General features: G+C 50.6%; 1 protein-coding gene and 1 long non-coding RNA gene across 7 annotated transcripts in view; both read right to left on the minus strand.

Moving 5' to 3' along the window:
* Positions 1–3,778: 3,778 nt before the first annotated feature.
* The window catches only part of LOC139788995 (electroneutral sodium bicarbonate exchanger 1-like), a 61,846-nt gene continuing 51,813 nt past the window's right edge, over positions 3,779–13,811 (minus strand). Inside the window, exons 1-7 of one of the 6 annotated variants that reach the window (XM_071729407.1) lie at positions 8,233–8,262; positions 7,060–7,641; positions 6,845–6,974; positions 5,437–5,593; positions 5,208–5,337; positions 4,693–4,767; positions 4,411–4,485 (exon numbers count right to left, since the gene is read on the minus strand). In XM_071729407.1, coding sequence (XP_071585508.1) covers positions 5,324–5,337; positions 5,437–5,593; positions 6,845–6,974; positions 7,060–7,385 — 627 coding nt within the window. In that variant the 5' untranslated portion in view covers positions 7,386–7,641; positions 8,233–8,262 and the 3' untranslated portion in view covers positions 4,411–4,485; positions 4,693–4,767; positions 5,208–5,323. The other 5 variants (XR_011723011.1, XR_011723010.1, XR_011723012.1 and 2 more) reach the window with 5 other exon arrangements.
* LOC139789020 (uncharacterized) lies at positions 8,588–10,333 on the minus strand. The gene is made up of 3 exons (XR_011723018.1): positions 10,172–10,333; positions 9,631–9,676; positions 8,588–8,750 (listed from the first exon to the last, which is right to left on the minus strand). It is a non-coding gene; the product is annotated as an uncharacterized lncRNA (long non-coding RNA).

The following is a 13,811-nucleotide window of genomic DNA, read 5'->3' on the forward strand; positions in this document are numbered from 1 at the left end:
TCGCCCTGTTAGGACCAGTCTCCACCCACATTCCCATACCCCCAACTCATTCCTGATTACGACCAGTGGACCTTCCTCTAATGCGCGAGTGGTCCAATGTTTTTGGATAGGGCTGTTTGCCTCGTCTCCCCTGGGGAACTGATTTAATGCTAATAGAGCAGTCGCTAGCAGGCGTGCTTGGTCCCCTGTGGGAACTGTGCCAGTAAAGCCCTCTGTTTTTGCCAATACCTCCAATTTAGATTTTAAGGTCTGGTTCGCTCGTTCGACTATGGCTTGTCCCGTGCTGTTATATGGGATGCCATGTACTACTGTGATGCCCCATTTCTGGACAAAAGCTTGGACTGATTTAGATACATCAAGAACAGCACAAGGTTGCCCTGCTGGTATCATGGAGTTCATGGGCAACAGTGTTTGGACAGGACCCATTGGTTGGATTGTTTTATTCACTTCGCGCAGGTCACGGAGGAGACGAAATCCCTCACCAGTTCATTTGACTATAATGAAAACTGGGGTATTCCATGGGCTAGTGGAAGGCTCTATGTGACCTTTTTGTAATTCACGGTCAACTAACTCAAGAAGAGTGTCCATTCGAGGCTTTGATAGGGGCCACTGCTCCACCCACACAGGGTCAGATGATTTCCACGTCAGTTTAATTGGTGGAAGCGGGTGTGTGGCAGTGGCCCTTAGAGTAAATTTGTCACCCTGGCTTTTAATAGAGCTAGGGCGTCCCTTCCCAGCAGGGGTGGGACCCCTGACATAACATATGGAGAAAGGGTGATGGTTTTCTCCGGTCCCTGTTCAGTATGGAGCGTGATTGCTATTAGTTGGGCGCTCTTCCGAGCTTGGGTTAACCCCCCGACTCCGCCCACCATGGGAGCGCCTTCCGGTTTCCAGTGTGGGGGCCAATTTACCTCTGGAATAACTGTAACATCTGCCCCAGTGTCGATTAGAAAAGGGATGTCGATGGTGATACTCCTGGGGATATTATAAAGGGAACAGGTCCCCCACACCACTGGTGGACTATCACATTTTACAGCAAGGGCCACTCTGGGGTCTTGCCCCCTAGGGGTGGTCCTTGTTGTCCCTGAAATAGAGGCGGGGTTGGCTGGACCGCCGGTTGGGCCATGGAATTGGTCGCTTCTTGGGTGTGTAGCAAGTTCGGGTATGCCTGGGGGGGTAGCGATTTCGGGAGCACCCCGCCACGTCCGGGGTTGGTGTGGTTGGGCCGCCTCATGTCCCAGGTGGGAGGAGGCTGTGTACGGCCCGGCTGCCCCCTCCCCCCCCCGTTTCCCTGGAGTTTCTTTTTTCTGCAGTCCCTAGCAAGATGCCCCTGCTTTCCGCAGACCCAACATGGCCCTCGGAATTGGCTTTGACGTGATGGGGGCGCCACTGAAGGGTTCCCCTGTTGGGGGCAGTTTGCCAGCATATGGCCTGCTTGGCCACATTTAAAACATGTTAGCACATTGGCTATTGTGGTGCTAACAGCCATTTGGATCGGGGCCAAATGCTCTTCGTTGGTGACATGCTTAATCATGTCTGCTATGCTCGCCCCTATTGGAATGGATCGCAGGATCTCTTTGGTTCTCACATTACACTGCTGACGCAAGCAGTCTAACATGACTGAGCCTTTTGCCTCTGATGGCAGAGATGAGGAGTCAATGGCCGCCTGAAGGCGATCCACAAACTGCGTAAAACTCTCGCTTTCTTTTTGCCTTAATGTGGACCATGGCGATGGCTTGGCCAGAAATCTGGACGTTGTACGAAGAGCGTCCCTAGCGGCACGAGTGGTTGCCGCAACCTCGGGGGCCCACAGGCCTTGGGCTTGTGTCTGGGGGGTAAGCAGAGCCGGATCTGTACCCATTAATCTTTGCAGGTTAGAGCCATGTAATGGGTGGTCTGCCCCTCCCACCAGGGCTAAGGCCTTGGTACAATTCTCTTCCCATTCTTGTCGGAAAACAATCATACCAGCTCCGTCGAAAATTAATCAGCAGGTTTGTTTTATATCAAAGGGCAGCATATCATCTCCCCCAAAAAGCCCGTCAATTAGGGTAGATACCATGGCCGAATTGATCCCCTTTTCCGTAATTGCTTTCACAATTGCCTGTATATCCTTAGGGTTTACCGGCGAGTAAACTCGCTGCCCTCCGTCGGTCACTCGGACCGGGAACGCCAGAGCGGCCGACGGATCCCAGTCCGCGCAAGCCATCTTAATCTTTCTCCAATCCGTGAGAGGAGATTTTTCCCTTTGGGGTTCCTCTCTATAACGGATGGGGATGCTTTTGCTTTCAATCTTATAGAATCCCGTTTCCTCCTCCTCAGAAGTTGAATCGCTATCCGACTGCTCGTCCCAACTAGTGTCGGGCTCGGAGTCAGAGCTCGTCTGGCAGGCTACTTCCGGTTTCCCGTGCCTTTTCCTCGAGCTCCGGCCCCGCCCACACCCCCTCCCCTTGCGGGGGGGCCTCTCGCCCCCTCGTGGCTCGCCCCGCCTCCTGCTCGGGGGGGGGGGGGGGGCGGGTACTTTAACTGCAGCTTTCAAACGCCTCACGAAGTCGCTCTCACTGCCTCTCTGCCACGCACTCACACTCACACTGTCGTCCCGACCGGCGCCGCCCCGCTTCTCCCGGTCGCATTCCTCCCAGTCCCGGCCGGTGCCGCCCCCCTTCTCCTGTTCGCATTCTTTCTTACATTCTTTTTCACATTCCTTATCGCACTCCTCCCCCTCCCGTTTGTGCGCGCCCGTCGGTTCAGGTGCTTCCGCCCCGCTCCCGCCGGAGGCAGCCTCGCCCCGGCCTCCTCCCGAGCCGCTCGGCGCCATTTTCAAATACATATGGGGGAGGCTGGGGCCGTGCGGTCTCGGATTTCGATCTTTCCTCAGCCGCCCTGGCCTCCTCGGACAATCCCTCCCAGAAGGATTTTGCCGAATCCTGGCCCTCGGTCAGGGTTCGGGGATCTGGATGGGAGATCGTCCTCCCGCCGGTCTTTAGGCTCGGCGAAATCGCCTGCGCCCGGGGTGCACGGCGTTTGTGTGGCCGCCCCGACCCCCAGTCTCGGGGTGGCCAGCAAGCATTTCCTGGCAGCCTCCCAGGTTTCCCGCTCTTGTATGGCCTTTCGCAAGGCCTGCTCGACCTTACCCCAATTTTTAAGATTTTTTGCTCTGCCCGTGGATTTTGCTTCCTCGGCAAGAGCTACGGTACATCGATTCCATGTCTCCAGATGGAGAATATCCACCAGCTGATCTATAACCTTAAGGTCTAATAACCTCGTAATTAAGAAAGTAAAATCTTTCATCTTACAACCAATCCTCCATTGTTTCTGCAACAATGATACGACCTTGGCAAGGGCTTCCATGCTTCCTTGTCGGTCCGGGAGCGTCCTCCCCGCCAGTGTCGGTCCTGCCGCGCTGGCCGTCGACCACTCAAATCCAGGCGAGATTCCCGACCCGCTGCTTCCCGGGTTTCGGCACCAAAATGTTGCCTTCGTGGAAGGCAAAGGCGGCCTGGTTCAAGTGTGACACGGTGATCGCACCCAGATCACTCGGGCCAAAAGCACACAGACATCAATGTGATGGATGGCAAATGGCGTTTTATTGGGGGTTACACAGGTTTAAATAGCTCAAGGTGTGCAATGTCACTTCCGTCTGCATTCCTCAGGCTATTGTCTTCTAGGTGGGGAGGGGGCTTGGCCGAGCTTTCCGTACACCGCGAGATCTTCCGTCCGCCAGACCCTATCTGACCACAGCAGGGTTGTTGCATTCCAGTTGGGAACAGATCTGGTCACTGTTGTGCTCACCAGCCACGACACAGAAGTTCATTTTACTGCCACAAAGGTGAAAAAAGACAAGATCAGGCCCCAAATTCTTATTTTCTCTGCAGTGCAAGAAGCAGCTGCTCCCCAGAGTTGGTTCATGTAAGGCCTTAATGGAGGAGCAGCAAAGACCTTCAAGAGCTGTTGTTCTCTGGGCTGAGGCAGCCAAAATTTCTTTTTGGAAAGGTTTTTGGTGGAAAAAGTCTTTTCCATCAGAGTCTTTTCCATCAAAGGCTTTTCCCCGACCACCTGGTGCATCCCAAGGAGATCCTGCTTGGAGCAGTGCCCTGTAGGAAGGGATAGGGGGGAGCAAGTCACAACCTGGGGGCTGTCACCAGGTAAGAAGCCTGAAGGCCTTCAATGTGAGGGGGAGAGAGCACTGGGACAGCTGCCCAGGGACACTGTGGAGTCTCCTCTGGAGATATTCAAAACCTGCTTGGATGCATTCTGTCTAATTCTGTGCTCCAGGTGATCCTGCTTTAGCAGGGGGTTGGACTAAATCATCTTTAGAGGTCCCTTCCAACTCCACTGATTTGGTTCTAAACACCTTCAAACTCATCTTGCTCAGGGCCTGGCACTTGGTGGGGCTTTACCTGTCTCTGCTTTGGGGCCTCCATGCCTCTGGTTCATCTACAGCTGAACTGAATTTTCAGGTGATGCTTCCACTGTCTTCCAGGACTCCTGATGGAAAATATTTAATTCAAGATAAACTAAACACCAGGAAAACCTGCTTGGATGCAATTCTGTGTAATGTGCTCCAGCTGATCCTACTTTTTAGCAGGGGGTTGGACTAAATCATCTCTAGAGGTCCCTTCCAACTCCACTGATTTGGTTCTAAACACCTTCAAACTCATCTTGCTCAGGGCCTGGCACTTGGTGGGGCTTTACCTGTTTCTGCTTTGGGGCCTCCATGTCTTCTGGCTTCTAATTTTCAGGTGATGCTTCCACTGTCTTCCAGGACTCCTGATGGAAAATATTTAATTCAAGGTTGAGATAAACGAAACATCAGGAAGAAAATTGCCTGAAGCCCTCTCCTCCTGACCTGTGGCAGCTTTGGCTGTTATTGCAGCAGAAAAAAAGGTTTAATTCCAAATCTTTTTTCAGGGGTAGTTGTAAACACCACTATAAGGAATTAATTTCATCATCATCATCATCATCATCATCATCATTGGCACCAGTGGCAGCATTGGCACCATCCTCTCCATCATCTTTATTATAAATAATTCATTTTTAAAATTACCCTCTATCCAAGTGTTAGGCTCACTACTAATTTAGGCAAAAAAGGGTCATGACACTGGACCCAAGCTATCAGGACTTGCTTTTCCTGAGCTCTGATCTTCCCCCAGCATTTACAGACAAGCTGTGATACAAACAGCAATCTCACAGCCCCCAGCAAGCTTTACCTCTTCTTCTTTGGCTTCATTTTTGTCATCTTTTGGCTGCTGCTTCTTGCTTTCTGGCATCCAGAAAGCTGAGCTCTTGCTTTGAGAAGCACAAATCCATCAATTTCTGGACAAAATCAGGAGCCAAAACCTTCAAACAGAAGAGGGAAGACACGGTGAGGCCAGAGATGATGCTACAGCTCACTCCAAGGTGGCCAAAATCCCCCTGCCCAGCAGCTCCAGGTCCTACCAGCATGGGGAAGGTGATGGCAGCACAGGACACCTTGATGGCCCAGAGCAGGACGAGGCAGATGAGCTGGATCAGGGTGAAGAAATGCACCTTTCAGCTCGGTGAAATCTGGCTGGTGTTTCACTGATGTCCCAAAGTGCTTCAAGTGATGAAAGAACTGCAAAATCAAAGTGGAAAGTGTCCACCTGGCACCTGTGTGCAGTTTCTGGCCCTGTTGAGATGTGGAGGGGGTTCCAGGATCCAGCTTGCAATGGGAAATCCTGGGTCTCCCTGGGAGCAGCACCCATTTCCCCATCATTCCAGCTATAAACCAGCTTGCCCAAGAGCACTTTTCCTGGCCCACTGAACAATGATTCCCAGCAGTGCCAGAACCTGCCTTCTCTTTGCACCAAATCCCTCATTTTCATGTAGCCAAAGCCTGACCTGCCCTGACCCCTGAAACAGAGACCCCTGGACCTGCCTGGAGCCCTGGAGACCTCCTGTGCCTCCACCAACCTTTGTCTTACACAGAATATTTCCACTGCTTGTTCCCACAGAGGCTTTTCCCTGAGCCACTGCTTTTTTCCTGCTCCCTCAGGAGTAGGAAATTTCAGGGAGCAGACATGATGAACCCTGGGAAAGTCCTCAGAGCACTTCCCAAACTTTCACCCACATCTGCTCATCCAACTCCACAGACTTCTTGCTGGCTCAGGATCATGTCTGGGGAGGGCAGAGGGAAATGAAGCCCTCAGAGCTGAAATTCCCCCCAAGTTTGACCCTCAGCAGCCTCTGGGGAAAGCTGCCCCACACAGGAGAACCTGACAGGGGCTCAGCCTGGCCTAGCAAGACATTTCATACAGTTCAGCCTTTGCAGTGAAAGCAACAAATTTATTTTTTTTTCCACTAAAAGCCATCCTCAAAGGGCTTAGCCATGATTCTGCTGAGCTCAGCAGTGCCCACTCTAACACAGAACATCTCCTTGCCCAAATCTGGCCTCTCTGGCTGCACTACACCTGGAACCACATGGAAATGCACATGGAACACAGAGTTTCCCTCAGTTCCCTTGTTCCATGTGCCAAGCCCAGGGAGAAATGTACTAAGGATGGCTCTGGCTGCCCTGGAAAGGGTGGAATGGAGACCTGCAGGTCAAAGCCCATTTCTCCAAAGCTGTTTTTTCAGGTTTTTTTAGTTTTCAGCTCTCCCCCCCACAGAAAAACACTGCTTGCTCACCTGCCAGACAACCTCTGCTTTGACAACTCTTAAATCCTGGCTGTTAAGGCAAATAAAAAGAAAGAACGTGAGCAAATGTCTCGCTCCTGCCCTGCTCCTCCTGCCCACACCAGCACTGTCACCACCCAGGGTGCTGGTGGCCACCTTGGCCACCTGGTGGCCTTCTTGTCCAGCTGAGCCTCTTTCCCTGAGCCTTTACCTCTGTCCTCCTGTCGGATGTCATCCCAGCTGTAATCTTCCCGGGAATTCCACTGCTCCCCCCTCTCCTCTCGCTGTCGTAGGGATCCTCATCCTCACGACGGTGCCGCTGCCCATCCACGAGTCGTAGCCTGGAGGGGATGGGGAATGGGAACGCTGCCCCCAGCCCCCTCCCCACTGCCCCAGGGACCCCCTGGGACCCCCACCCCATCCCACCTCAGTCGTAGTCCCAGCTGCAGTCGTCGGAGAGGTCGTGGCTCTTGAAGCCGCCGCTCACGTCGCGCCGCGGGTCGTCGCGATGCCGCTCGTTGTCGTGATGGTGATACCATGGGAGAGGGGGAGGAAAAGTGGGGTGAGGAGCAGCACAAGGCCCTGGCCCTGTGCTTGCTGACCCCAGGCAGGACTTTCTGGTGGATTTCTGGGGCACTCGGTGCCTCAAGGAGGTTCTCTGAGTGGGCTGGGCCAGCAGCACAGAACTTCTCCAGAAGTTCTTCCTCCATGTTCCCCAGAATTTGCTCCTTGTTCTCAACCCCCTTCCCCATCTTCTCCAACCCTTCTCTGTGTTCTCCAGCTTTTCCTCCATCTTCTGCACCCCTCCTCTGTGTTCTTCAGCCCTTTCACCATGTTCTCCAATCCCTCCCCCATCTTCTCCAACCCTTCTCCGTGTTCTCCAACCTTTTTCCGTGTTCTCCAGCCACTCCTCCATGTTTTCCAACATCTTCTCCATGTTCTCCAGCAGTTCCTCTCCTCTGTGTTCTCCAGCCCCTTCATCCCAAAGGAAGCAGCAGTCATCCTGATCTGTAGGGGAGGGGACACAGGACCATGGGATCCTTCTGGCTGGGAGAGACCTTGCTGCTCCAGCCAGACCAGGGACCTGAGAGCCCAAAAGGGGAGAAATTGCCCCCAAGCTCCAACCCAAACCTCCCCTGGCACCACTCCAGGCTGTTCCTCTTGGCCCATCCCTTGTTCCTTGGGAGCAGAGCCCGACCCCCCCTGGCTCCAACCTCCTCTCAGGGGATGGCAGAGCCAGAAGGTCTCCCCTCAGCCTCCTTTGCTGCAGGAGCAACACCCCCAGGGCCCTCAGCTGCTCCTCAGAAGTTCTCCAACCCTTCTCCCTGTTCTCCAACACCTTCTCCCTGTTCTCCAACACCTTCTCCATGTTCTCCAGCCCTTTCTCCTCGTGTACCATCCCACCTCCCCAGCCCCCCACCAGCAGGAACCACCATTACTCTGCAAACCCCTTGGCTGGGTCACTGCACAGGATGGGAGAGGTCAGGGTTGGGGAGGGACCAGGGTGGTGGGGCTGGGGTCCTCCTGACACAGCAAAGATCCCTCCTGCCAGGAGCTGAGCCTGAGAGGGATGGGAGAGGGAGCCAGCAGGAGCCTCACCTTGATCCTGAGCTTGATCAGTGATGTCCAAAAAAAATTTCTTCAGGGAGAAAGTGGTTAAACATTGGAACAGGCTGCCCAGGGAGCTGGCACCAAGTCTGGCAACTGATGATCAGCAAGACTGCAGCTCCTGTCCATCATCTGAACACATTTCTGCTTCAAGCCCCCCGAGGTACAGGACACAGAGGCACCCTGGGCAATGGCCCAGCCTCCAGGAGAGGCTGAAGATGCAGAAGAGAGCAGAGGGGAACAGAGGAGAGGGACAAGGGCAGGGAAGGGGGTGGAAAGCAAAGGCAAGGAGGGCAACAATAAGACAAAGACAGGTACTAGCTGAGAAAGTTTACAAAACACCAATTTCAAACAATATCTGGAACTTACAGTGCATGAGACTCACAAAAATTGGGCAATTTTTGGTTGCAACATCACAGGACTCCTGTTTGGTCAACATCAAAATCTTCTGAAGGTCCAGGAATAGGTATGGCTGAAGTTCCCTTACATATTGTCAAGTTCAGCAGTGGCTGAGGAGACAAGAGACAAGATTCCTGGTGTTACTTTTACAGCAGACAGGGGCAAAGAGGTCACTGGAGAGACTACAATCCAGAAAGAGGCTAAAAAACTTCCAAGGGAACAAAACAACCAAAGGGCCAGGCAGAAAGGGAGAAAGATTTTTTTTTTCCACATGTACTTCTCAGTCAGCAGCATTTCTCAAGCTCCTGAAAGAAACACCAGATGCTCAAAATGCACCCAATTGTGAACCAGGTGCAATTCCTCCTTGTGCATCACAGAGCAAGTTTGGTGTCATGGATTACAAGCAGTCAACTCCTCTTAGGTTTGCCTGAACACTACTGAGGGATCTTTCCCTAAAGAAAGGATCTCTTTTGTCCCTGATTATCCTCTCCTTGCTCATTGAAAACTGCAACAGAGAAGCCACCAACACAAGCAATGAAGAAGAGACAGCAAAGAGCAAGAACTTGCAGCAGAGAATTTCTATTTTTTGGGTTGGTGCTGAATGCAATTGATGGAGAGAGGAGGAGAAGTGATGGATGAAATCTATACAAATTTATCTCAAGATTCCTTTTAGGCTTGTGAGAGAGGATTAACTCTAGTGAAGAGGTGACTGCAGCATCAGCCAAGTGTATCTATGTGGATGAAATGGGTTCATTTTTTGTGCTTGTTTTTTTCTCAGGCAACTCCAAAACTTTTTACACAATATTTTGTAAGGAGAAAGTTTTCACATTTAAGTCTAAACTGGAAAACTAGCAGAAAAAAATCCCACTGTCCTCAGCATAAGAACTCAACAGTTTAGTTTAGACAGAAATGGCTTTCAAGACATTATTATCAGGAGTTAGGAGCAGTCATCTTTGTCTTTAAAAACACTCTGGCATCTTGACACTTTACCATTTTCAATTTCTTCAGAGATTTTCTTTGTCAGCTTCCGGTGGGTCTAGAATTATACAGAAAACATACAATTAAAAAACATAAACCAATTGTTGCTGTCATCCTAAAATTCTATAACAGTCCTAAAATTGGCACAACGTGATAAAAACTAAACACATCATCCTCTTGGCTTTGGGGTTTGATTTTTAATGAAGAGAAACACCTGGTCAGCCAGTAGCATTCTCAGTGCTCAACAACATTAACTGTAGCACAAAACATTAAGCAGCCTACAAAGCTTGTCATGTACCTGGCTGCAGGGAAAAGAGAAGATTAAGGAGCTGGAGAAGAAAGAAAAATGGCCTTCAGCTCAAAGGTCTTCTTTAGGGAGAAAGGAGAACATGGCCTACATGCAAATGAAACAAGTTTAAAAGCTATCAGTGCAAAGACTGCTCTGGTACAAGGGTACAGCTGAAACCAAAATCAGAGAAGCAACAGAAACAGAACTGCAGCAACCCTGCTGCTGGATACTCTGCAGTTGAGAACAGTATTTCCAAAAGCTCACCCAAAGCAAAATGTCTGCAAGCCTCTTTCTTGACAAAGAGGCATTCATGGAGGTACTCAGGAAGCTTTCTTCTGGTCCTGACTGTCTGCTCAAAGTGTTGCAGGAATGTCCTGGCCCCACTGAAGACCAACCAGGATTTGGAACCAGACCTCTCCTGTCAAAGCTCCTTCTGCTGGGCTTCACAGGGAGAAGAGTTTTGGCTTCTGGGAGTTTCTCAGCAGCTCTGAAGCATTCAGACACACACAGCATTTTGGCATGGTTACCCTCCAGGCCTCTGCCTCTTCTTGAACTGCAGAAAGTAGAAGGGATTAGGAGAGAATCCAGAGCAGCATTTGACCTGAGGGGTTTTGGAGAGCCTGTTTCTTAGTAATCACACTACCTGCAAGGAGCAGCAAGAGCTACCAAGACTTGGGATTTTTCAGCACTAGGGCTTCAAAGCAACCCATGAATGCCAGGAGTTTACACAGCTTCTTCCAAAGGGTATGTCAGCTGCACAACAACTCTGAGCTACCCTCCCTTTCCCATGGAGGGATCAACCTCAGACATGCTGCTAAAATGGCAGCCAAAAGAGACACAGATTGGTTTTGCTTCACAGAAGCAAGTTTTGTTCTCTTAAGTGCCTCTCCTTATTCAAGTAAAGGACATGAAACTCATCTTCTCTGCCATACACTCACTCCTGATTAAAACTCAATCAGGTTAAAAAAAAAAACACCAACAAAACAGTTCCATCTCTTACTGCTGCAACACTTGAGAGAAATTAAGACAGCTCTAAGGAAGGGGAAGGGTCTTAAGGAACTCTCCTCACAACTGAGCCATCTTAGGCTTACATACATAATGCTGACCAGATCTAGAAGAGGAATTCCAGCAGGAAAATGTAGGAAGAAAAGTGGCACCTTGTTACCACTCCAAAAAGCATGTCCTTACCTTTCCAATTTGTATCCTAGGCATCTTCCTCTTTCTATTTCTTCCAGGTAGGGCTTTTCATATTTTTCTCTTCCAGCAGTACTTGCTCGAGGGGTAATTTTTATGTTCAAGTCATACTCAGGATCTCTAATTCTGTGCTTCAGCTGCTTACTCTGTGTGTCAGGGCCACTGCCTCTGATGTGTCCCAGAGTCTGTGTTTCAGGGCCACTGTCTCTGATGTGTCCCAGAGTCTTTGTGTCAGGGCCACTGTCTCTGATGTGTCCCAGAGTCTTTGTGTCAGGGCCACTGTCTCTGATGTGTCCCAGAGTCTTTGTGTCAGGGCCACTGCCTCTGATGTGTCCCAGAGTCTGTGTTTCAGGGCCACTGTCTCTGATGTGTCCCAGAGTCTGTGTGCCAGGGTCACTGTCTCTGATGTGTCCCAGTGTGTCCCTGGAGGCTGCCTGCTCCTGAAGCAGAAAACACACCTGCAAACACTGAAGAGAAAAAGGGACCTCTCCCCACCCCCAGTTGTCCATGCCCCATGCCCAGGACCGAGCTTCACTCTGGGAGGCAACTGCAGCCTCCTCACTCCCCTCAGCAGCTGAGGCAGAACCCTGCACCAAGAATTCATTTCCTTTGGGAAGGATTCCCTCCACTCCCATCACCTCTTTCCTGACCACTGTCCCCTGCACAGTGACAACAGGACCTGTACATCTGACCACGACAACTTGCAATCCCCTCCACTCCCAGACCTACAAGACACCAAGTCCTGGCAGGAATGCAGATCTGCACTCTTGGCTCATCCTTCTGGCTCTCAGCAGAGCTGTGCTGCTCTTCTTGGGGTTGTGTGTGGGGTTGTTCCTGCCCCTGGGGCTCATGGACTCTGCCAGCCTGGGATTACAGAATCAGAATTGTCACAACTTCAATAGACCTCTAGGATCACTGAGTCCAACCATCAACTCAGAAAAAAAGTGACAAAAATTCAAAGCAATTGGTAGCAATTCAAAGCAATTCACAGCAACTGGTAACGAGGCTCAGAAGCTCCCAACATGAGCTGCTTACCTGGGCACAAGGCTGCAGGTCTCTCTGAGCAGCCTCAATTTTACTGCTTTGCTGCTGGACTGTAGTTTCCAGTCTGGCACTTTGAGCTTCAAGGCTTAAAGAGAAATACAGATCTTATTATGGAAATCCACCAGAGCACCAATTCTTAAAGACCAGCGAGGAAAAGACAAACAAAAACATCTTCCAAATCATCCATTAATTTGCTGTGATGCAACAAGGACCCCCCAGACCCCAAGGACAACCCCAGAAGGTGACAGACACCTTGGTTCACTGTGTTACTCTCTTACCACTGCACTCGTTCTTCCAGTTGTTTCATGTCAGTATTCTCAGCAGATGCCAACAGGATTTGCAGTGTCTGATAAGAGACTCTCTGGACTCTTTCCTCAATTTCCAAGGCAATCTTCAAGTCATGAACACAACCCTCAGACTGAAGACGTCGTTTTTCCAGCTGCTGACGCTAAAAAAGAAGAGCAAGAACCCACAACAGTCAGCAGAGGTTTTATGGAGAGGGATCAGCTGCTGCTGAAGAACTCAGGACTGCCTGTGTCTGCTACCCAAAGAACTGTCATCACTTCAGGTCCATTCCAACCTTCACTCCTCCTAGCAAATGGACACAAACTGTGTCACTTCATCATCTTCCACACTCTCCTTTCCCATCCCTCCAATTCCCCACAAAATGGTTCTGAGCACCAACACTCACCCTCTCACCCTTTCAGTGACTCTGTATCCCCTTGGCTGCTCCCCCATTGAAAATATCAATTAAAAACTTCATCCTTCTCCTAAAGAGATCTCTTAGACCCCTTACAGATATATATCTATAGGCAGAGTAAGTCACAAGTGCATTCAGAGTTGGGAACATGCTGGGGGATGGAGTTAAATCCATTGGTGGTGTTCCCAGTGGTGTTCCCCAGGGCTCAGCACTGGGACAAGTTCTCTTTACTGGTAAAAGTCAATGATCTGGAGAGTGGAATCAGCTGTACCCTCAGTCAGCTTGCAGCTGGCATCCAAGCTGGGTGGGAGTGTTGATCTGCTTGAGAAGGTTCTGCAGAAACCCCTGCATAGGCTGGATCAATGGGCCAAGGCCAATTGCAGGAGATTCAATAAGAACAAGTGCCAGGACAAATCCTTTTACTTAAAGGGTTCTCAGACACTGGACCTGGCTGCCCAGGGAAGGGATTGAGTCACCACCACTGAAGATAAAGAGAAAAGACCTGAAAGATGTGGAGAGGTGGTGCTGAGGAACACGATTTGCTGGCAGACTTGGCAGTGCTGGATTTGACCTGAAAGGTCTTTGCCAACCAAAATATTTCTATGATTCTCTGTTACCACTGGGAGGGGAAGCACAGCAAGCTTCAGACAACCTGCATGGCCAAACCAAGTGTAATAAGCAAGAGACACAGAGTTCCTTTTGCAGAGAACCCAACCACATACAAACCTTTCACCAAGTAAGGGCAAAGTGTCCTCATGTCACAGACATGGACACTGCTTTCACAGAACAGTCTGACTCAGTCACTCACCATCCCATCCAGTGTGTTGAAGCTTGTTTTAGGATTTTATGAGAACTTTGTGTACCTTGGTTTTAACCTCTTCCACTTCCTTCTGCAAGCCCAGCTTGGTTTCCTCCAGGTTCTTGCAGTGGCACATGTTAACTTCCAGGGAAACTTCTGCCATAGCC

The sequence above is a fragment of the Heliangelus exortis genome, chromosome 31, assembly GCF_036169615.1.
Source record: "Heliangelus exortis chromosome 31, bHelExo1.hap1, whole genome shotgun sequence".
NCBI lineage: Eukaryota > Metazoa > Chordata > Aves > Apodiformes > Trochilidae > Heliangelus > Heliangelus exortis.